Source organism: Triturus cristatus, chromosome 12 (genome assembly GCF_964204655.1).
Source record: "Triturus cristatus chromosome 12, aTriCri1.1, whole genome shotgun sequence".
Lineage (NCBI taxonomy): Eukaryota > Metazoa > Chordata > Amphibia > Caudata > Salamandridae > Triturus > Triturus cristatus.
This window is the reverse complement of record NC_140595.1, coordinates 195322805-195347693: the sequence shown is the minus strand read 5'-3', so window position 1 is coordinate 195347693 and position 24889 is coordinate 195322805. Positions and strand designations below refer to the sequence as shown.

The 24889-nt window shown below is 49.6% G+C and overlaps 1 protein-coding gene across 1 annotated transcript in view; it reads right to left on the bottom strand.

Annotated features, from left to right (window-relative positions):
* Window positions 1-24889, bottom strand: part of HYDIN (HYDIN axonemal central pair apparatus protein) — a 2467744-nt gene that overhangs the window by 604432 nt on the left and 1838423 nt on the right. The window contains exon 57 of the mRNA XM_085640020.1: window positions 19360-19601. Coding sequence (XP_085496146.1) covers window positions 19360-19601 — 242 coding nt within the window. The remainder of the gene's footprint in view (window positions 1-19359; window positions 19602-24889) is intronic.

Here is a 24889-nt window from a genome sequence, read left to right as displayed (position 1 = left end):
TCTTACAGACATATCGTTACCAAAGGTAAGTAACTTGTGCATCTGAAAGAAACACGTTAGTTAGATTCCTTACCTTAGAATAGATACCCCAGCAATACCAACCCCGGTGGTGGGTCTGCAAACCAAGATCACACCAGGAAGTCCTGGAGAACGGAACGGCCAAAGAAGCAGTCTCTCCGGACTTGGCTGTCCAGGCAGTAATGTTTGGTAAACGTGTGCAGCGAGGCCCACGTAGCTGCCTGACAAATGTCCTGCAGAGGGACTCCCCGTCCCAATGCAGTAGTAGCCGCTGTGGCCCGAGTGGAATGGGCCCTCAGCCCCACAGGACGATCCTTCTTAGCCAAGGAATAACAGGCCTTAATGCACAAAACGACCCACCGAGAGATGGTCCGCTTGTGCACTGCCCGCCCCTTCTTAGCGCCCACGTAGCCAACAAAGAGTTGGTCGTCCACCCGGAACTGTTTGGTGCGGTCCAGATAGAAGGATAGCTCACGTTTTGGGTCCAGGCGGTGGAGCCTCTCTTCCTCTTTCGAGGGATGCGGAGGCGGAAAGAAGGTGTGCAAGGTAACTGACTGGCCGATGTGAAAGGCAGTAACCACCTTAGGAAGAAAAGAAGGACGAGTCCTTAGAACAACTTTGTCCGGATGGACAGAGAGGAAATGTGGTTTAGAAGAAAGCGCTGGAGCTCACTCACTCTTCTGGCAGAGGGAATGGCAACCAGGAAAGCAGTCTTGAGAGTCAGAAGACGAAGAGGACAGTTATGAAGTGGCTCAAAAGGAGCTCACATCAGATAGGTTAACACCAGATTCAAGTCCCACTGAGGCATTACAAACGGGACAGGAGGAAACATGTGAGTAATGCCTTTTAAGAATCTATTAACAACAGGGGACTTGAAAAGAGAAGACTGATCAGGAAGCCGTAAGAAGGCAGAAACAGCTGAAAGATATTCCTTGATTGTACCCAGAGCAGAGCCCTGCTGGGCCAGGAAAAGAAGAAAGAGGAGAACCTCAGAAAGAGGGGCGGAAAGGGGATCCACAGCCTTTGCTGTGCACAATGCCACAAATTTGTTCCACCTGCAGGCGTATACCATTTTAGTGGAGGGACGCCTGGCTGCCAGAATGACATCACAGACTTCAGGAGGCAAGTCAAATGGCATCAACTGCCGCCGCTCAATCTCCACGCATGGAAGTGGAGGCTGGACAGGTTTGGGTGGAGGACCGTCCCCTGCTGCTGCGACAGAAGGTCCTCCTGAAGAGGCAGTCGAATCGGGGGATCGATTGACAGACTGAGTAACTCGGGATACCAGTATCTTCGTGCCCAATCCGGAGCCACAAGGATGACTTGGGCCCGGTCGTGCCTGATCTTCTTCCGCACTCTGAGCAGAAGTGGTATAGGCGGAAAGGCGTATAACAGACCGCAACTCCACTCGCGACGAAAAGCGTCTCCGAGCGAGTGCCGCCTTGGAAATTGCAACACGCAGAACTGATGACATTGCGCGTTCTCTTTGGTGACGAATAGATCTAACCAAGGCTCTCCCCATTGCCGAAAGAGGCCTTGCGCCACGTCCGAGTTCAGACGCCATTCGTGATCCATCATGTACCGGCGGCTGAGTTCGTCCGCCCTGGCTTTCAGAGAGCCCGCCAGGTGTTGAACCACCAGGGTGATGCCCTGATGTTCCAGCCATGTCCAGAGGCGCAGAGCCTCCTGACAAAGGGTCCACGACCCCACCCCGCCCTGTTTCTTGCAATACCACATGGCGGTGGTGTTGTCCATAAACACCTGCACTACACTTCCCCGGACAGGGGGAAGGAATGCCTTCAGTGCAAGCCGGATCGCCAGCAGCTGCAATAGGTTGATATGGAGCCGGGACTCCGCCGGAGACCAGAAGCCTCTGATCTCCGCCTCTCCCATGTGGCCTCCCCATCCCTGGAGGGACGCATCGGTCACCACTACGTGCTCCGGTTGGGGTAGGGAGAGGGATCTGCCGCAGACCCAATCGCGGTCCGTGAGCCACCACTGCAACTGTCTTGCAGTGCCCTCCAAAAGCCAGGACAGGTTGCCCTGATGTTGAGCCCACTGGAACTTCAGGTCCCACTGCAGAGCCCGCATCCGTCACCTGGCGTGATGTACCAGCAGGATGCAGGAGGCCATCAGACCCAGCAACCGTAGAGTCAGCCTGATCAAAACTCAGGATTAAGGCTGAAAGATCAGAATCAGAGCCTGAATATCCCAAACCCGCTGCTCGGGAGGATAGACCCGAAACTGCGCCGAAGCTAGAACCGCTCCGATGAAGAGGATCTTCTGGGAGGGACTCAGATGTGACTTTGGCACGTTGATGGAGAACCCCAGCGAATGCAGGAGGTCGGCCGTAGTCTGGAGGTGGGAGACGACTGTTCGGGGCGAGACCGCCTTCAACAATCAGTCGTCGAGATAGGGGAAGGCTGGAATGAGCTGTGACCACCGCCATCACTTTCGAGGAACACCCGAGGGGCACTGGTGAGGCCGAAGGGGAGCACGGTAAACTGAAAGTGCTTGTGGCTTACCGTGAACCGCAGGTAACGCCGGTGGGCCGGCAGGACGGGGATGTGGAAATAAGAGTCCAACGCCACCATCCAGTCTCCAGGGTATAGGGCAGCTAGAACCTGAGCTAAAGTCAGCATCTTGAACTCCTCCTTCCGGAGGAAGGCGTTGAAGCTGCTGAGGTCCAAGATAGGGCGTAGGCCCCCTTTGCCCTTCTTGGGAAACAGAAAGTAGTGGGAGTAACAACCTCCGTCCTACTTTCGGGCCAGGAAAGCGCTCAATGGCCCCCTTGGCCAAGAGGGCCGTAACTTCCTCCTGCAGAAGTTGCAAGTGATCCCCCGACATGCGGTGGTACTGCGGTGGCATGGCTGGGGGGGTCGCCTCGAAGGGGAGGGAGTAGCCCCTTTGGACGATTTGCAGCACCCACCTGTCTGATGTGATGGTACGCCAGTGGAGCAGGTGATGGTGAACTCTGCCTCCCACTGGCGTGGAATGGGCCTGAAAGCTCGGACTAGGAAGGCTTTGAGGCAGATGCTGCGGGTGCAGATGTGGACTGACCGGCTCTTTGTCCCCCTGCTCCGCCACGGCGGAATCCAAGTCTGCGGCCTGTGGCTGGACGAACGTGCGGGGGTGCCCCTCCCTTGGCCACGAAAGGGGCGAAAAGCGGAAGTTTGAGGGCACGGGACGAGAGGCCCAAGGACATGGCCGTAGCCCTGGAGTCCTTAAAGCGCTCCAGCGCACTATCCGCCTTGTCGCCAAATAGGCGACGGCCATCGAAGGGCATGTCCATGAGAGTGCTCTGGACTGTAGGAGAGTAGGGTCTGCTTCCTATGGTCACCCCCACATTTTTCTTTTGCTTCACTGGTTTTCGACTTAGATGTGGCTGTGGGCCTGCTAATCAGACCCACAGCCCAGCTGTTCTCACTCTAAATTCATACTATGTACTTTAGGTACATAACCCAATTGGCAAGGATCACCTTATAGGGCCCTGTACAGTGTACCTTAGGTACCCAGGGCATGGGTGTACCCTAGGCCTACCAGGGGCTGCAGCATGTATTATGCCATCCCTGGCTGGCCTCCCATCATGACACAACTGGCTGATCACTCAGCTGGGGCAAGGTCGTGTAATCACCCCTTGCTTAGGTATAGTATTCCTATACCTACCTTATAAATAGACACATGGGTAACCTTTCAGTCACTCCTATGGCAGGCCTTAACAATCCTGAAGGCAGAGTGCTTGGTAACATGTGAGATGGTGCTCTAGCATGAGCTGAGCCTGTCTGCAGCTTTCGGAACCATGTCCTTATAGCTGTTCTATGATATCGCCTACCATATACTCTTAAAGTGCCTTATAATCCTCACGGTTGTGGTAACTATGGTTTGACTTTATCAAAACATGTCGTGTAAAATGTCTAATACTTTGGAATACTACCCCCACCCTATTTCTGGCGATGAGGATAGTATTCCCCCCTTCTAGAGGGAGAAGACATGTTGAAGACCTACTACCCGGTTAAAGTTAACCAGAGCCCCAGCATCACAAAATGGATGCTGCTGCCACAGACACAAGTCTGACCTCCTGCTGCTGGGAGTCCTTCCAGCGAGGGAGGCTTGGACAATAGGTTTCCTGCCTTGGGAGGTGCTAGCACCACCCTAGACAGGGCTTAGTGTATTGGGGCAGGGAGGGATGAAAGAAACGAGACACTGCCTGGGGCACACAAGGTGTCCCATGCATAGTCCGGTTCAAACCGGTGCTGGGGCACTCCAGACCCAGTCCTGGCGCGAAACTGGACAAAGGGAAGGGGGTGTAACCACCCCCCTCCCTGGTCCCACCCATAGGAGGGACCTAGCAGGTAACCCAGCCCCCCAGATTAGTATAAGAGTGGGAGCTGAGTCCCTAGGACTTGAAATTATCCTGAATTGAAACTAGACACAAAACTCTGGACCTTCGACATTCGACAAGAAGACTGAAGAATCTCCCTTGTGGCCAAGGAGTGGCCACCCTGGGCAAACAGGCACCAACAAGCGAACTGACCCTGATCCACATCCACAGCCAAGCTGAGATCCGTGGAGGCGACGAGAGACGTGGGACCGGCTACCTGGGAAAATTGGCGAGTAGCTTCCAGCGCAGCTTCTGAGGCATCCTCAAAGTTGTGCTCTGGGGATTGAGAAGCCCCAACCCCGAGCACCATCTGCACCGAAGATCAGCCCTCCACACTCCACGAGTTCTGCGTGGGGCCCTTCTGCATTTTCCTGCTTGCCGCGTCTGTCCGGTTGCTTGCCCGTTGGCTAGTAGCCTCAGTGACGATGAACCATAGACTTTTCACCGCTGGTTTAGCTCCTCCAGACTGGCCCTTGCTTCGCTGTGAAAGAGAAGCACCTCAGACCTTCCTGGTCTGCACCTGAAGCGAATTTCCCTTTCCGCGTGGGTTGCCTTTGCCAAGGCTTGTTGACTCCAATCGGGACGTCGACTCCGCCAGCATCAAGATCCTTCGTGGGACAGCTCGTACCCTGGTTCTGGTCGTCCTCGACGCCTCCTGGTCCACGCAGCTGCAGAGACAAGCTTCAAGCATCACCTGTGTTCTGCACGACATCGCCTGGTTCCTTCCTGGTTCCACACGGTCACTGGATAGTGACCCAGAGTTTGTCCCCTCTGCTTGCAGGTGTTCTTCCTTCAAGATCCATCCTTGGATCCACCGGACATCTTCCTCCTGGCCGCCTGCCAGCATCTGTTCTTCAGGCATCCATAGGATCCAGCGACGACACCCGACACATCTTCACACCTATGCACCCCTCTCCTGTGGGTGAGGTAACACGAGTAGTCCGGTGCTCCAGTGGATATTGACTATCCAAGTGTCTAAGTCTCTAGTTGCTTCCTCCTAGTTACTTTGGAAGTGTCCTTAGTCTTCCTATTTCTAAATTGCTACATTCCCATTGACTTTAATGTAACCCGCGTGTGTGTTTCCACACTGCACACGCTTCCCGTGGGCCTCCCACTTCCTAACTATTGGTAGGGTAGTGTAGCCCCAGTGATTCCCTAGGCCCTAGGCCTACTCCCTGTTCGTGATGTGGCACTTATACCACTTTCTTAGTATATGGTTTGCGTGGCCACTGGGCCTAACTGTATTTTTCCTGTGTAACTTAACGTATGCTACTTAAGAAATTGTTGTGCTTAGACCTCTGAACTCATAAAGAGTGCTGAGGGTATATGTTAGAATAAATACATTCTAATTTTATATATATCTGGTGTGGTGTCCTTTCATTTGGTATTCAAGGGATTATAATGGTATAACAGCTGGCTTCACATGCCATACAGAGTTTAGCCTAAGACTGCTCTTGTCCATGCTACCACTAGGATAGCTGGTCTATAAGGTTGACTTTGCAACCAATCACCATAAAGGTTGTTTGGACTGATACAGGGTGTACACTAGAACTAGTGACATCATATATCAGGCCAACTTCTCACATTGGTGAGCAGCGGTTGGGATCTGAGCTTGCTGTTGTGATACCATTGTAATCTTGAGATATCAAATTGAAAGATCACATTAGATACTGTAAGGTACATATAAAACAAAATCTTAGAATACTTAAATTCTACTGAACTTAGTTGTTGTAGGTTGAAGGGCCTAGCACACCCTGACTACAACTACTAGAGAGGTTTTAGTAGATACAACTAGTGTAGGTAGGTGCACACACCACACCCTCACTAGATCATGTCTCTGAGAGGAGATCAAGATGATTCTCTCTCAGGAGGGGGATATCCTAGAAAGATACCCTCTAGATATGATACTCTAACTTTTCAGGAGATGAGACAATTGTGTACCTCCAGAAAGTTAAAACAGGGTTCAAACCCTACCCTCATTTATCTAGAGGAGATCTTAGAAGAGTATGATGCTCAGAGAGCCTCCCAGGATGGTACCTTAGGTACAAATGAGGGTCTGCCCTCTACAGAAGACTCCCCTCACAATACTGATCAAGATGAGTCAGAAGGGACTTCAGGAGATGAGGTAGACAGCCAGGTCCAAGTTAGGAGACTTAGCCAGGCTAACTTAAGCCTACATGGGAGTCAGAATGGGGTCCCCCCATTCAGACCCTCAAGTGGACTTAACCAGAGAAATAGGAGAGGAAGATCCCCTTCCAGGAAATCTATCCACACCCATGTCTCTAATAGCTCCAATGCCTCTTCTCACAGGGGAATGACTTTTCCACAGAGAAAAGAGCATCAGGCCAGAATGAGGGAAGTCAATCTGGGGATTGAAAAGGAAGAACTTGCCCTTGCCAAAGAGAGACTTGCTCTGGCCAGAGAGCAAAAGTTAAGTGGGTTAGGACCCACTGGTGGCAGCACTATCCCTAAGGATAGAGACAGGACCTATGACAATAGAAACCTGAGCAAGATTGTCCCTCCCTACAAGTGTGGGGATGACATCCACAAATGGATAACTGCTTTGGAGAGGGCTTGCAAAGTACAACAGGTACCCCAAAGTCAGTGGGCAGCTATCTTGTGGCTCTCCTTCTCTGAGAAAGGTAAAGACAAGCTCCTCACAGTTAGTGATGAGGATGCTGACAATTACACTGTCCTGAAGAGTGCTCTGATTGATGGGTTTGGCCTAACCACTGAACAATACAGGTTGCTGTTCAGGGATACCCAGAAGACACAGACTCAGGACTGGACTGACTTTGTAGATTGTGCCACTAACGCTTTGGAAGGCTGGTTATTGGGTAGTAAGGTTAAGGACTATACAGGATTGTATAATTTGATCATGAGAGAACAAATCCTTAACAACTGTCAAAACCAGCTGCTGCATCAACACTTGATTGACTGTGACCTAACTTCTCCCCAAGAATTGGGAAAGAAGGCAGATAGGTGGGTCAGGACTAGAGTTAAGCAGAAAAACCAGAACCAGGGCGGTGATCAGAAAAAGGCAGACCAGAAGGGTAATGAGCAGAAATCAAAAGACCAGAAGTCTTCACCAGGCCCCCAAAAGGCTCAGGGGGAGGGTGGTCCCAAAAAGGATAAAAAGAAAGATGGCCAAAAGAAACCTTGGTGTAACTATTGTAAGTCCAATTCCCATTGGTATAGTGAATGCACCAAAAAGGACAAGCCCCCAGCCACCATTGCCCCTAAGGCAACTGTACCCCGTAGTCCAGCTGTAAGTGGTGGTTCCCAGCAAAAGGGTGCAATAGGGTTAACCCTGGGAACTGAAGTGGATTCTGGCCTAGTCAGAATATCCACTCAGGCTGTTCTGATCTGTGATGGGGACATAGCTTTGTCCTCTACTGTGAGCCCCAGTAACCTGGGCAAGTACAGACAGACTCCTTTAATCAACCAGAGAATGGCTCAGGCCTACAGGGACACAGGTGCTAGTGTCACCATGGTGACACCTGCCTTTGTGGACCCTGGACAGATCATGCTAGGTGAGAATTACCTAGTGACCAACGCTAGCAATGCCACTACCTCCCATAGTGTGGCAATTGTTAACTTCTCCTGGGGAGGGGTAACTGGCCTCAAGAAAGTTGTGGTGAGTTCAGACCTTCCTGTAGAGTGTCTGTTGGGAAATGACCTTGAAACTTCAGTTTGGGCTGAAGTGGAGTATAGGACCCATGCAGAAATGCTGGGAATAGATGCACATGTCCTTGCTGTGACCAGGTCACAGGCAAAAAAATGCAACACTGAACAAGTGCTGGATCCTGGGACAATGGACCAGAGACAACCCAAGAGAAAGAGCAGTAGGGTTAAGGCTGTGCCTTCCCCCCTGCCTCAGGTAGAGAATCAGCCCTCACAGGAGGATGATTCTGAGAGCCCTGAAGGAACTGTCCTAGAAGAACTGGAACCTGACCAGGTTGAGTTTCTTGGGACAGGGGGACCTTCAAGGGCAGATCTGAGGCAGGCACAATTAGACTGTCCTTCTCTTGAACCCCTCAGACAGAAGGCTGCTGCTGAGGCTGCAGGGAATGCTCAAGGTACCCATAAAGTGTATTGGGATGAAGGGCTGCTGTACTCAGAGGCTAGAGACCCCAAGCCTGGTGCGTCCAGGAGGTTGGTCATACCACTGAAGTTCAGAGGCTTCCTTCTTACCTTGGCCCATGATATTCCCCTTGCAGGACACTTAGGCCAGAATAAGACTTGGGACAGACTTGTCCCTCACTTTCACTGGCCTCACATGTCAGAAGATACCAAGGAGTTTTGTCGCTCCTGTGTCACCTGCCAAGCCAGTGGCAAATCAGGTGGCACCCCAAAGGCCCCCTGATAGCACTACCAGTGGTGGGGGTTCCCTTTGAGAGAGTGGGGAACGACATTGTTGGACCAATGGACCCCCAAACAGCATCTGGGCACCGATTCATACTGGTGATAGTGGACCATGCCACCAGGTACCCAGAAGCTATACCCCTGAGGACCATAACAGCCCCTGTTGTGGCAAGGGCCCTACTTGGAGTATTCTCCAGAGTGGGGTTTCCAAAGGAGGTTATCTCTGACAGAGGTGCCAACTTCATGTCAGGGTATTTGACTGCTATGTGGAAGGAGTGTGGTGGTAACTACAAATTCACTACCCCCTATCACCCACAATGCAATGGGCTTGTGGAAAGGTTCAACAAGACCCTAAAAGGGATGATAAAAGGGTTACCAGACAAGCTTAGGCGAAGATGAGACATCCTTTTACCATGCCTTCTGTTTGCTTACAGACAGGTCCCACAAAAGGGGGTTGGCTACAGCCCTTTTGAACTTTTGTTTGGGCATCCTGTGAGGGGACCCCTTTGTCTAGTAAGGGAAGGATGGGAGAGACCTCTCAGACAACCCAAGCTTGATATAGTGGATTATGTGCTTGGCCTCCGCTCAAGGATGGCAGAGTACATGAAGAAGGCTTCTAAAAACCTTGAGGCAAGCCAAGAACTCCAAAAAGCTTGGCATGACCAAAAGGCTGTGCTGACTGAGTACCAGCCAGGACAGAAAGTGTGGGTGTTGGAGCCAGTGGCCCCAGCAGCACTCCAGGACAAATTGTCTAGACCCCACACTATTGTTGCACAAAAGGGAGAAGTCACCTACTTGGTGGATCTTGGGACTCCCAGAAGCCCCCACAGGGTGCTTCATGTCAACAGGTTAAAGGCATATGTTGACAGGGCAGACATGGGCTTACTCATGGCTACAGATGAGGGGCAGGAGGAAGAGAGTGACCCTCTCCCAGACCTGCTGACTCAGAACCCTGATGATGGTTCAGTTGATGGTGTGGTCTTTTCTGACAGCCTCACTAACCATCAGCAACAGGACTGCAGACAAGTTCTACAGGCCTATAGACATATGTTCTCTCTGACCCCAAGTCAGACAAACTGGTGCACCCATGAGGTGGACACTGGTGATAGTCTGCCTGTGAAGAGTAAAATCTACAGGCAACCTGACCATGTCAGGGACTGCATAAAGATTGAGGTACAAAAGATGTTGGAGCTGGGAGTCATTGAACCTTCAGAGAGCCCTTGGGCTAGTCCTGTAGTTCTTGTGCCAAAACCTCACACCCAAGATGGTAAGAGAGAGATGAGGTTTTGCGTGGATTACAGAGGTCTTAATGCTGTCACTAGGACAGATGCCCACCCAATACCTAGGGCAGATGAGTTCATTGACAGATTGGCAGCTGCCAAGTTTTTGAGTACATTTGACCTGACAGCAAGCTACTGGCAAATCAGACTAGCTGAGAGTGCAAAGGCCAAAGCTGCTTTCTCAACCCCAGGAGGACATTATCAATTTGTGGTAATGCCCTTTGGCTTGAAGAATGCACCTGCCACTTTTCAAAGGTTGGTGAATCAAGTCCTTACAGGCCTGGATGACTACTGTGCAGCTTATCTTGATGATATTGCTGTCGTTAGCTCCACCTGGGAGGATCACCTGGTCCACCTGAGGAATGTTTTAGAGGCCCTGCAAAAGGCAGGCCTCACTATCAAGGCCACCAAGTGCCAGATAGGGCAGAGCAAGGTTGTGTACCTGGGCCACCTAGTAGGTGGGGGTCAGGTTCAACCACTGGAGAGCAAGATCCAGACCATAAAGGACTGGACTCCTTCAATTACCCAGACACAGGTCAGAGCTTTCTTGGGCCTGTCTGGGTACTACAGAAAGTTTATTAAGAACTATGGGTCCATTGTGACACCACTTAATGACTTGACCTCCAAGAAAATGCCAAAGAAAGTTCAGTGGACAGTAAGCTGTCAGAAGGCATTTGATGACCTGAAGCAGGCCATGTGCACTGCACCTATTCTGAAAAGTCCAGATTACTCCAAAGAATTCATTGTCCAAACAGATGCTTCTGAGTTGGGTGTGGGAGCTGTTCTTTCACAACTGAATATAGATGGTCAAGACCAGCCCATTGCTTTTATTAGTAGAAGGCTGACCCCTAGAGAGAAACGTTGGTTAGCTATCTAGAGGGAGGCCTTTGCTGTGGTTTGGGCCCTGAAGAAGCTGAGGCCATACCTGTTTGGCACTCACTTCAAGATTCAGACAGACCATAAGCCCCTCTTGTGGCTAAATCAGATGAAGGGTGAAAATCCCAAACTTCTTAGGTGGTCCATTTCCCTACAGGGGATGGACTTCACAGTGGAACATAGACCTGGGACTGACCATGCCAATGCAGATGGACTCTCCAGATATTTCCACTTAGAACATGAAGACTCAACTGGTCAAGGTTAGTTTAATGTCCCTAAGTTTGGGGGGGGGGGTGTTGTGTAGGAGAGTAGGGTCTGCTTCCTATGGTCACCCCCACTTTTTGCTTTTGCTTCACTGGTTTTCGACTTAGATGTGGCTGTGGGCATGCTAATCAGACCTACAGCCCAGCTGTTCTCTCTCTAAATTCATACTATGTACTTTAGGTACATAACCCAATTGGCAAGGATCACCTTATAGGGCCCTGTACAGTGTACCTTAGGTAGCCAGGGCATGGGTGTACCCTAGGCCTACCAGGGGCTGCAGCATGTATTATGCCACCCCTGGCTGGCCTCCCATCATGACACAACTGGCTGATCACTCAGCTGGGGCAAGGTCGTGTAATCACCCCTTGCTTAGGTATAGTATTCCTATATCTACCTTATATATAGACACATGGGTAACCTTTCAGTCACTCCTATGGCAGGCCTTAACAATCCTGAAGGCAGAGTGCTTGGTAACATGTGAGATGGTGCTCTAGCATGAGCTGAGCCTGTCTGCAGCTTTCGGAACCATGTCTTTATAGCGGTTCTATGATATCGCCTACCATATACTCTTAAAGTGCCTTATAATCCTCGCGGTTATGGTAACTATGGTTTGGCTTTATCAAAACATGTCGTGTAAGGTGTCTAACACTTTGGAATACTGCCCCCACCCCATTTCTGGCGATGAGGATAGTATTCTCCCCTTCTAGTGGGAGAAGACATGTTGAAGACCTACTACCCGGTTAAAGTTAACCAGAGCCCCAGCATCACAAAATGGATGCTGCTGCCACAGACACGAGTCTGACCTCCTGCTGCTGGGAGACCTTCCAGCGAGGGAGGCTTGGACAATAGGTTTCCTGCCTTGGAAGGTGCTAGCACCACCCTAGACAGGGCTTAGTGTATTGGGGCAGGGAGGGATGAATGAAACGAGACACTGCCTGGGGCACACAAGGTGTTCCACTCATAGTCCAGTTCAAACCGGTGCTGGGGCACTCCAGCCCCAGTCCTGGCGCAAAACTGGACAAAGGGAAAGGGGTGTAACCACCCCCCTCCCTGGTCCCACCCACAGGAGGGACCTAGCAGGTAACCCAGCCCCCCAGATTAGTATAAGAGTGGGAGCTGAGTCCCTAGGACTTTAGATTATCCTGAACCTGCATCTTGAACAGAAACTCTGGACCTTCGACATTCTACTACGGAAGAAGACTGAAGAATCTCCCTTGTGGCCAAGGAGTGACCACCCTGGGCAACCAGGCACCATCCAGCGACCGCTGCTTGCTTTGCGACTGATCCTACGAGGGACGACTGCAGAGACTGACCAGCGCCGTGACTTCCAGACACCTCTGAACCAGATCAACATCAACAGCAAAGCTGAGACCCGTGGAGGCAACGAGGGACGTGGGACCGGCGACTTGGGAAGAGTGGCTAGTAACTGACTAGCGCGACTTCTGAGGCTTCCTCGAGGCTGTGCTTGGGGAATTGAGAAGCCCCAATCCCGAGCACCATCTGCAAAGAAGATCAGCTCCCCTCTGCTTGGGGCCCTTCTGCACCTGAGTTGCTCGACGTGTTGTCTGGTTGCTGGCCCGTTGGCTAGTGACCTCTGTGACGACAAACCTTCTATTTTGCCTTGCTGGTCCGGCTCCTCCAGACTGGCACCTGCTCCCCTGTGAAAGGGAAGCACCCCAGACCTTCCTAGTCTGCGACAGAATCAAGTCCTCCATCCTGCGTGGGTTACGCTTGCCAAGGCTTGTTGGGTCCTAACTCGATATCGACGCCGCCGACAGCAAGAGCCTTCGTGGGACAGCTCGCCTCCTGGTTCTGGTTGTCCTCGACGCCTCCTGGTACCCGTGGCTGCTGCGACAAGCTTCACCTCTTCACCTGCATCTTCACGACATCGCCTGGTTCCTTCCCGGCTCCTGGCTGGTGACCTAGACTCTGTCCCCTCTGCTTGCAGGTATCCTCCTTCCTGATTCCATCCCTGGAATCCACCGGACACTCTTCACTGACTGCCTGTCAGCAACTTTCTTCAGGCATCCATAGGAGTCGACGACGAAACCCGACGCAAGTTCACACCTATGCACCCGCAGCCCGTGGGCTAGGTAACTTGAGTACTCCGGTGCTCACAAGGGTATTGACTATCCAAGTGTCTAGTTTCCAAGTCTCTAACTCCTAGTTCCTTCCGAAGTGTCCTAAAACTCTTAATTTCTAAATACTACTATTTCTATCGAATTTAACGCATTACGCGTGAGTGTTTCCACTCTGCACCTGAATCCTGTGGGCCTTCCGCTGCCTAGCAACTGATAGGATAGTGTAGCCCAAGCAATTCCCTAGGCCTAGGCCTAACCTGTGTTCGTGACAGTGGTTCTTATACCACTTACTTAGTATATGGTTTGCGTGGCCCCTAGGGCCTAACTGTATTACTTACCTGTGTGACTTATGTATGCTTAAATAAGACTGTGTTGTACTTACCTCGAATCTCATAAAGAGTGCTGAGGGTATTTTGACTAGAATAAATACATTCTATTTTTATAATATATCTGTTGTGGTGTCCTTTCATTTGGTATTCAAGGGGTTGCAAATGGTATAACAGCTGGCTTCACATGCCATACAGAGTTTAGCCTAAGACTGCTCTTGTCCATGCTACCACTAAGATAGCTGGTCTATAAGGTTGACTTTACAACCAATCACCATAAGGGTTGTTTGGACTGATACAAGGTGTACACTAGAACTAGCGACATCATATATCAGGCCAACTTCTCACAACGTCCACGTCGGCGTAGAGAGCTGGGGAAAAAAAGTTGTGTGGAATGCTGGCGCAGGGGATATTCACAAGGTGAGGAATCCACTGGCAGATGTATCCATCAGAAGGAATCTGCTGCTAGAATCGTCTCTACCAGATACATCGTTACCGAAGGTAAGTAACTTGTACATCTGATAGAGACTACTAGCCGCAGATTCCTTAACGTAGAATAGATACCCTAGCCATACCCAGAAGGGAGGAGGGCCTGCGAGAGAGCCTCCCCACCAGGAGACACAGGGCCCCAGCAGGAACACAAGGACCACCTCAACCCCAGGGAGAAGAGGTAGAACTGGAGGCAGGACCCACCTGAAGAAACACATACACAGTGACAGAAGAGCTGCACACACCCCCCGCAGCAAACAGCAGACTATGCAGGGACGGCCGCACCGCCAAAAGTGCAGATGGAAGAAGAAAGGCACAAGAAAATACATCAAAGGCCACAACGGCATAGCAGAACAAACAGGCTCGCACTGGCATGCACAGCCAGCAGCCGGCAACATCACGGAACGGTGCACCAGGATAAGCTAGATGCCGGCCGAAGGCAGAGGTCAGGAAGGGCAAAGAAGGACACGGACATGCCCCAGGGGAGGGGCCAGCACACACTGACCCACGAATGAAGGAATAAGAAAGAAAGAAAGAAAGAAAGAAAGAAAGAAAGAAAGAAAGAAAGACAGACAGGCGGGGGACAGACCAAGCCGTCCACCCGAACATAAAAACCGGGGAAACCAGTCCCCTCCCGGAACACCAGAGGACCAAGGTGGACAGAAGCGCAAAACCGCTACAACGCAACACCGCCGACAGCAGGCCAGACTAGGCTGGTGACACAGCGATCCAGGAGAAGGACGGACCGGGGCGCAACGTAAGTCACTCCAAAACCATCAGCAAGAAGATTGCACCAGCGACATACGGTGACGCCACGGAGAGCAGAAGTCCGAAGGACGACCACACCTCCCCAGCACATGAAAAAGCTAAATAATAGCTACCATTACCCCATATAGGGCATATTACGTCCCAGAACATGGGAACCCTCTTAGGAAAAAGTTTCCGCAGCAGAGGACAAACAGAAAGACCTGCGGAGAAAACCGCAGACGGCTTGCCAATTAGCCAATAAAGAATACACAGAAGGCCTAATCTCAGGGCCTACACGGCTTACCAATAGCCAAAACCACAAGTCAAAACAGGGCCGGACCAGCAGCCAACAGCACCAAGGTCCTAACAAAAGGATCCAAAGGCACATGAACCACACAGAACAAACAACCGGGGCTACGCTTTACAAGGCCCCAGGAAAACCATGGAAGAACACATCCCACAACACAGACCGAGATACAGGTCACTGAGGAGGAGGAGGACGACAAAGCCCCGCAAGAAACCTCTAAATGGCAGAATCCGCAGGGGAGTGGAACAAAAGAGTGCCATCAAAAGGTCCACCAACCGTTCCCTCACGTTCTCCGGGAACACACTATCCCATAGCCAGGCACACCGACAAAGGGCCACCGAAGAAGCCATCGTACGACCAAGCATGTCCGAAACGTCCAGAGCCGAGCGAAGAATAAAGACCGTCAGCTCCCGGCCATCCAACACATGGTGTCTGAGATCAACACAGGCACTCTCTTGAGAAGCGGCCGACATAAGGGACTTCGCTGAGTCCCACAAGCAAGAAGTGGCCCTTGCTAATACACAAAGAGTGTTAAGGGCCCGCAAAGCCGCACTGGTGGAGGCAAAGATATTGCGCCCCCAGGAATCTAACCAGCGGGCCTCTCGTGACGGGGGAGACAACACCAATGGCAGGGAGGGAAAGGTAGTCTGTAAAAGAGGGCCCCTGGAAGAGGGATGGAGGAAAAGACAGACAGGGTCATGCGGCGCAGGGCGGTGGTGGTGCAGAAGTGGCTGGGGCACCGGATCCCCCGTGGCAGGCCACCCCCTAGTCCCCAAAAGAGACGTGTGGAGCGAAGCCTCAAAGGGAGGAAGGAGCTCCCGACCCCCATATCCCTGATGGAGGACCTCCAGAAGATGATCCGTGGGGAAATGGGCAGCTGTATCGCCCATGCGCAAGATCCCCGTCGCCGTGGAGACAGCCCGAGCGAAGGCAGCACCGGCCTCCGTAGGGCCCCGTGGCGGGGAAAGCAGTTCCTCAGTGGACGACGGCTGCAAGCTAAGGCGGCCGTCCCCCAGGCCAACCGGAGGAAGGAAAGGCCAAGTCCGGAAAGGAGGAGGGGGCACCGAGGAATGGGGAACCTAAGGTCCTTCCGGCGAAGACTGCGGGCGCGGCGATGGTGATGAGCTGTCCATGGAAGACACTGGGGAAAACTCCACGACGCGGCGGCCCGTCTCCGGAGAAGATGAAGCCGCCAAACCTGTGGAGAAGAGGGGGTGTCCGAAAACAACTCAATGACCCGACGCCGGCCCGGCGCCGTAGAGTCCGTGACCGGTGTCAGGTCAACGTCGACCGGCGCCGAAGGTGACGCCGGAACGACCTCCGCCACAACGTGTGGTGCAGGAAACCGGAGCTGGGTCGGAGCCAGACAGCCAAGGAACGGCACAGAAAAGGCATCGACTCGACCTCCGACGAGGCAGCAGCCTGCGTGGAGGGAAGAGGGGGGCCCGGGGACACGCCCGACCCCTAGCAGGCCCCTGCGGCACCACCAGGGCCAGCAGCCGCCGGCGCCTGAGCGGCGTCACCTCGGCCTCGGACAAGGCCGCCGCCTGCCCAGAGGACCGAGGGGGACTCGAGGACACGCCCCGAGTTCCGGCAACCTCCCGCGACACCACAGGGACCCCTGCGGGGGTTTGCGGCGAGGCAGTGGCGCCCGGGTCTGAAGGAGGGAACCCCGAAGGGCTGCACCCCGACGGCCCCACATCCTCCGAACCTGGGTCCGAACCTGTCGGCGCCGGAGCCGCCGGCTAAGCTGCAGAAGTCCCCACACGCAGCAAGGGATCTGCAGACGTCCCAGGAAGAGGAGAAGGAAGAGCCAAAGAGGCCTGCAAGGCCGCCGCATAGGCCTCCATCTGGGCTCTGGTCGCCGCCGCGCCGAGGAATGGCGGATAGGATGGCGACGCGCGGGGCCGCACCACCCGCGGAGAACCCATGCCCCCAACAGGCCGGGGACCGGGCCTCGGGGACAAACTGTGACACTTACCAACAGGTGAGTGACGCCCTTGCGGCCTGGGAGAAGGAAAATGTCGGAGACGGAGGCGGCGGTTCTTGAAGCCGTCCGCGGGGGACGGACGCAGCGACGACAACGACCTGGACATGCATGCCGAAAGGAGCTTCATCCGGCGCTCTTGCTGGGACTTCGGCTTCATTTGCTGACACACCTCACAATCCGTGGAGTCGTGGTGCTCCCCCAAACACCACATGCAGATGGGGTGAGGATCAGTCGCCGACATCTGGCGTGCGCAAGACGAGCACGTCTTGAAGCCCGAAGGCATTCGCACACTGTACCCAAGAAAAAAACCAAAGCGGGAAAGGAAGGCCTGAAACAGGCCAGGAACACGATCCGGGTCCACGTTACATGTGGAAAAGAAGAAAACTGACGTCAGCGCGCCAGGGTGTGGCTTATGTGACCTCGCTGACGTCACGCCCGCGGAGGACGATGGGCGGAGTCGCATGGTACCGCCCCCCGGCGATCAGAGATGCTGGGCAAGAAAGATTTCCGGGTCCAGTCTCACGCCGGGGATAATTCTACGTTAAGGAATCTGCGGCTAGTAGTCTCTATCAGATACATTATACAAGGAGACACTGCTGGAAGTATTAGCCCCCCCCCCGAAATTTGGCTTTACATGGCTGGAAGTATCAGCCCCCGAAAAATGTGGCTCTAATTGCACCCCTTGCTCTCGATGTGTTTGAGCGTCATCACATTCACATGACTTCCACCTCCTTCATGAATGTCTGAGTACGCAGGCACTAAAATACAGAAAGCGCTCCCCTATAGTCTGTGTCTAGCTGAGGCTGCTGATATTGTTCACACATCAGGCAAGAAGCAATGCCGGCAAGAATCTCTGCACTGAAACTTTATAATTAAACATAGTTTTCAGGGAGAATTATGACACTGGCTTCAACTCGGTAGACTCTTTCACACTTGTTTACCTATGTCCCCACAAGCACCAAAGTGACATGAGGCCAGGGATATGAGCTTGGAGTAGGCATAATACATGATAGGCCGGTGCTGGGATTCAGCTGAGGGGAGCTGGACAGCCCCAAGGCCGAGGGCAGCACTGGCAGCACCTCTGCTGAGCAAGACACATACTAATATAGGTGACTGTTCAAAGGAAACTGGGTACATCCCCCCTCACCTATACATAAGGGAATGGCGCACCCACTCTGTGCATTAAATGGAGATTCATTGATGCACAGTACAGAACATGCCACAGGGAGGGATATATCAAAGGTACAAGAGAGAGAAATAAAGAGAGAAATAAGAGAAAGGGGGGAATACAGCAGAGAGGAGAATTAAAAAAGGGGATGCAGAGAGAGAGAGCCAGTGAAAGCAGAGTGCAATGCTGACGGGACTGTGAAGGGGCAAGGTAGTAAGATGGCATAGGTGAGCAAATGAGACACAAAAGAGAGTAAAAGGGAAGAGGGGATGTGGCAGGGAAAGAGACAGAAGAATGAAAGAAGGAAAAGAAGTAATTTAGGGGGAGAGAGGCAAAATAAAATTAAAAAGGTTGGAGATAGAATGTGCTAAAAAGAGAAAAGGAATGAGCTATAAACTTCCTTAGTGCAGAGTATGACTGTGGAGAGGGTAGGAAGGTTGAGAACTGAAGACAGGCAGGAAAAAGAGCAAGGGAAGAAAAAGGTGGTATGAAACTAGAGAGTAGGACCAAAGGAGGAAGAGGAAGTAAGTATAGAGAGGTGAAAAGAAGAAATAATAGGACAGAGAAAAGAACGGAAGTGAGCAAAAGGTGAAACTACAAAGACGCCGTATAATGATATCCTCTTGGAAGGTAGCTGCACAGTCCACTCCTCATGTAATGTGATAACCTGTGATGTCATCTTTGATTTAAAGTTTGTGTAAAGTCACTGTTGTGGTAATGAGTGGTTTTAGAACTTGACAAAATGTTCCCATTTTTATCATAGAATGCTGTCAAGTTTGCTGTAAGTGTGGATTCAAGGATATTGTGCAGTATATTTGAACGTCGTAGCAATACCTTCCACAATGATCGCTGGATCACGTCTTAACCTTTTCTTTGGAAGCAGTATGAGCACTTCACACAGAAGATATTTCACACATCATTTCATACTCTCTCCTGATAAGCATAACAAGCACTTCACACAATAGACAGTATGAAGATTGCGCTTGACTATGTCTTGGGCAAATTTACCAGAACTCCATACAAGAAACATATTGCATGTTATCAAACCAAACAAGAGGGTGCCCTACCCCTTCTTGGGCTGCTGTAGCTGAATATCAGTCGTCCACTTGCTAATGGAGTATTTAATCTCAGTCTCCCCACGGTTCTCCAGAGTAAAAGTACGGGACTTGCGGACGCCCAGGACCAGAGCTCCAAAGTTGATATCTCTGGCAGGGAAGATGTTGTACTTTGTATAAAGGCATCGCACAGACACTTTAATTGGGATGCTGGCAATGGTCTCCCCGCCCTCTGAAATGCTTGGCTCAATAACCTGAAAGAAGACAATATAGCATCTTAAGAAAAGGCACTTTAATTCACCACCGTCAGAGTCCACAATTGTGTGGAGCCATTGTTACTGAAAGGTGCCACTAAGCACTAAGTTTATCAGTAAATACCAGTGAAAGCATACATTTTTGGAGGCCAGAGGAGGAACTTGGCTACTACAGTCACCTAGCACTCCTACGCTATTTCATGTAACGGATCCTGCTGCCAAGATGGGAGAATATAAGATCTGAGCACACTATACAAGTATTCAGTGACCATTTGTTATGTACCCTAATATAGGGATAAAAAGCTAAATGACCTTTCACCTACATTTGTCCTACCTTACTCTGCATAACGGTTCTAGCACTGACCTTTTACCCAGTTATGTGCTGAATAAATGTTGATCAGTTTCTTTCAAACTAGCCTAATTTATTATGCATGAGGATTCTTAGAAATGTTCCCTGCACATGACGTACATAACAGGATTAACATACTCTGTATAAAAGTCATGGTCATCTTCATCCTAGGGCAAAAGTACTACTTTCCATAATTGCAGGTATTGGTTTAGGCTCATTTACATAATCCTACTCATAACATATCGATTGTGTTAGGAACCCTGAGGGTATCTTTTTGGTATAAAAAAAAACATACCTGCGTTCGATAGACAGAGGAGAAGCTTCTATGCTGACACAAGACACTGGGGTCCCAGCCTGCAGAAGCTACAACACGCAGCGGTCTGACATCCCTTGCAGGGGGGGGGCCAACTGGAGACAAAGACAGGGTCTCTCCCATCAGGCAATGGGGTTGGCTCAATCATATGGGAGTCTTGGCTTTACACCCAAATACATGCTAGGTACACTTAAATAGGGACCACATAGTAGGAGTACGCTTGATTACTGATTACTGTCATGATTATATGCCTGCATATATTCACTGTTTTGGCACCATGGTAGAATTCTACCTTTTATTTACTTTGTTCGTGCTTATAATCTCTTATGTTAGCTTCTGTCTGATTGTTGCACCACATATGTTTTATACTAGAATGTCGCTGGATCAATAGATACTTATTGAAAATGTCCCCATTGATTCTGTGTATCTCTCTGAGACCAAGTGAGTACAGGTGACTGAACGAAAAGTGCTGTACTGTTTCCATGATCCCTGAAGTATCAAGGGTTGTCATGTACGATAGTTGCCAGAAACTATTCGCTCCTTGGTAAGGTTAGGAGGCTAATAGTGGCACTGTGAGCTAGCTGGTCTAAAGGCTAACATATCCTTTGGGGGCATCCGGAATCTGTCTAGACACCAATCCCTTAGTTAATGTTGTCTAAACGCACAGATCCTATGTATTTTTAGGAACTACGCGACACATTCTCCAACATGAGTATCAACTCTGAATTCATGAATATTAAGAATATCATCACCTACAAATGGGATCCTAAATACATTTGCAGAAGTAACATTTCGATTTTCTCAAAGAAAATCAGTGGCGGCTCTTTTGCTAAGGCAGAGGAGCGTTGCCCACTGCTTTTTAGCAGTGAAATAAAGGAAAAATAAAATGATAATAACTCACGTTATTATCATTTTATTTTGTCCTACTGCTGCAGCTTTGCAGGGCGGGTGGGGCTGCTCTGACTAAAGGAGCAGGGGGAGTTGTGAGCACACTGTGCAATTGCTCATGAATGTTTGGCCAGCCATCTCGGGCCCTCCAAACATTTATGCACACTTTCCATGTTCTCCTTGCAGACTGCATTCCAGCCTGCGTGGAGAACATGCCCAGGCACCCAGTCAGCATCTGAGCGCCGAACCACGGCACTATGACAAATCACAACACGGCATGTTGTGATTGGCTATGGGGAGCCTGGGTGTGCTTCCTGTTCCAGCCAGAGACAGGGACTACGGAGGAGAGATGCGGTGAGGAAGCGGAGAGAAGGTACTTTTTTCTTTTTCTTTTCTTTTTTTATACCCGCTTCCTCCCTGCGTTCCCCTTCCTGCCCTCGATCCGTGCCGGCCACTACTGAAGAAAATATGCTGATAGGAGGCAACTGTCTTGTATTTTATCAGATTTGTAAAATAAACAATTAGATTTGAAAAAAAACAATACTCTATATATTTGACTGAAAGGCCCAAATTAGTTTGCCCTCTAAAACAATGAAACCATAGCAGGAAAGGGCACCAATATGCCTCTACACAAAAACAGTGTAATAAGTTTGACCTCTGCTGCATTCGGAATCTGGAGCTCCACTGTTTTAAAATCCCTTGCACTGATAGATAGTTCAGAACATTTGTTTTTACAGGAAGGCCTGGATTAGGATCTAACTGAACAGTTTCCAGCTACTAGATTATTGGGGAAGAAGGTTGGTCCTTTATAGTTTCAACCAAGATCCACAATGGTACAACAAGTACTACATGCAGAAAACATTTCCTTCTCCACAGATAATCTGATTTGATATTTATAACAGTTTAACTCAAGGGGGCACCTCAATCTTCAAATTGCGAGAGGTGTGGGGGGACGGGGTAGAACCAGGAGCTATTGCAATTGTATTTATATAGCACTTACCACCCCTGACGAGACATCAAAGGGCTTTACATCAGGCAGCACGCTGCTCCAGAACCCAAGATTAATGGTAGTTCAGTGTTATTGGTTACTGTTTGTTATTGGGATCAGTCTTGTGAGCTCAATGCAACCCATTTCATGCACTCATGTCAGTTTTTTATGGTGGACTAAAGTAATAGTGGTTAGTTGCAATTGTTTGTTGGGGGGAGCTCAAGCACATGGTTGGTGGGATTAGTGAACAAGTTACTTACCTTTGGTAATGCATTATCTGGTAGAGAGATAGTCTATCTGCAGATTCCTCAAATTTTGAATTCTCTAGGCGCCTGTCTGGAACTGGAAATTTCTCAGCAGTACCCCTGCACGCCAGGAAACGGCGTCGTACGACTTCGTGATGACGTTGACTGCTGTTGTGACGTCAGCGGAGTCATATAATTACTCTCCAACGCGCGGACATCAGTTTCTTCTGTGAAACCTTACGTGCCAAAATGAGGAGTCATTATAGAAACTGGCTGTGGAAACAGTGTGCCAAAAAAAGATTCATATATCTTTGAAACAATAACCAGAAAATGGAAATTGATGGTATACCAATATCAAATCAAGATCTATGAGATGAGACCAAATGGTTTGTTGAATCACACGGTTTGTTGAATCACACAACTATGTGAAACAGTGATAATTGGTGTGTCAAACCAGTGCAAACAAAGGGTATAACCATTACAATACAGGTAATTTGCAGAGCGGTGAGGATGGGTAGGGCTTTAAGGAATCTGCGACTAGACTATGTCTCTACCAGATAACGGGTTACCAAAGTTAAGTAACTTGTTCTTCTAATAGAGACCTCTAGCCGCAGATGCATTAACTTTTGAATTAAATACCATAGCTATAGCAACCAGGAGGAGGGCCTGTGAACTAATCCTACAAAAGTTCTCAGAGAGAGCCAGCCATTCACAGGGCCAGACTAGAACCCTAAGCAGCCCTGGCAATTTTGATGGACCAGATCACCTGCTGCATTTGTTACTGGGGGCCGATATTGCAGCACCGCTGCAAAACCGGTCCCAAGTAAAAAAGAATCCCCTTCTGCTGCAAATTTGCCCCCCACCCTTCCAGCCTCCTAGGAAAACACCCGATGCCCGCTACGGATAATCTGGCCCCGGCTGGTTGAAATAAACAACAGACCAGATGTACGTAGGAATTAGATGAAAAAGAGCATGGGCTCCTTATAAAAACGGTGGCAAGGACCACAGGCAATGCAATTGAAAAGAACCCTGCAGGCATGGAAAAAACCATGCCCCAAGGGCAGCGGAATAACACTGTGTCAGAAGACAGCAGTCAACAGTAGAGCAGTAGAACAGTAATTCTAGACCCCTAAAGGATGAAATGAGCCTACGGACTTGAAAGGCCAAAGGCAATAATGAATGCCATATAAACTACCATTCCCTACGCTAGTAAGTAAGTATTCAAAGAAACTTGTTCTAAGAAATCCATAAAAAGAACCTCCAGAACACAGCCACATTAGAGCCCAAATGAATAAACGCATTCATCATAAGGTTGGACGGACCAAACCAAGTACAATGACTGATTGAAATTAAAGTATATCCTTGAAGAAAAAAATCCTTACAAAAAATAATCACTAGAAGGGTCCCCCAAAGTTTAGAACCTGTAGAGACGGAAAGATGGCAATTGTAGAGATATGAATTTGCCATAAACAAATGATCAAAAAATGCCCAAATCTATTTAGTCCATGCTCTATGAACAAATTTAGATACATACTCTCAATACATATACAGCAATGCATAGATATATATTTTATATATACACACACACATACAGACATATACCTACAAGTTATGACATAAAGCCATTAATAAAACTTACTATGTAGAGAGAAGCAACTACAACTCATAGTAAGATTTGCACAAATATAATAGATATCCGACCCTATTGCATACAGCAGAATATTATCTACTTATGTATAAAACAGGTAATAGTCCGGTGTCTACTTCATATATGGAACTGAAAAACTTGAGCATGATACCTTTTCAACAGAAAACTTAAACAGAAGCAAAAAGAAAGAAAGATCACTCCAAAAATGTCCTGAGAGGCTGTTACCATAATAAGCCTAAAAGAAAACACATGAAAATGAAACCATGCCAACACACAAAAAATCTCAAAAAGAGGTATCCAGTGGGAATATTTGACCACAAGGTACACCAGATAGAACCAACATCTGACCGTAAAGCAGACAAGGATATATATCCTTAAGAACACAAGAATCATCAGACAATACACTTAAAATTTGAACCCTAAAAAGGGCTGCAAGCCACCAAAAGAGGAACTGCTGATTAGAGGAAGAAAATGTACCTAAGTAGACAGAGGAGATCCAATCTCCAGACAGGAAAAGAATAACTACACTAAGTATATCAAAGCATATGGAAAGTAAACATTCTGGACAGAGTCTTCTTAAGGGTCTTCTTAAGGAAGAGTAGAATTATAAAAGTGACTATTCTCTTCAAGAAAGGAAGAAATCCTCCCACTAAATGCAGGACATAACCGTAAAAGCTAACCTTTTAGGATTAAAATATTCTGACACTGCATACCAGATAACATTACAAGCAGTGTTCACAGAACAACCATGTTCCAAGAATGAAAGTAGGATAACAATATAATCTCCAGAACTGGAGGATAACCATTAGTAATATAATCATGCTGAAGAATACAAAATAGAGACCTTGAACCTGCCA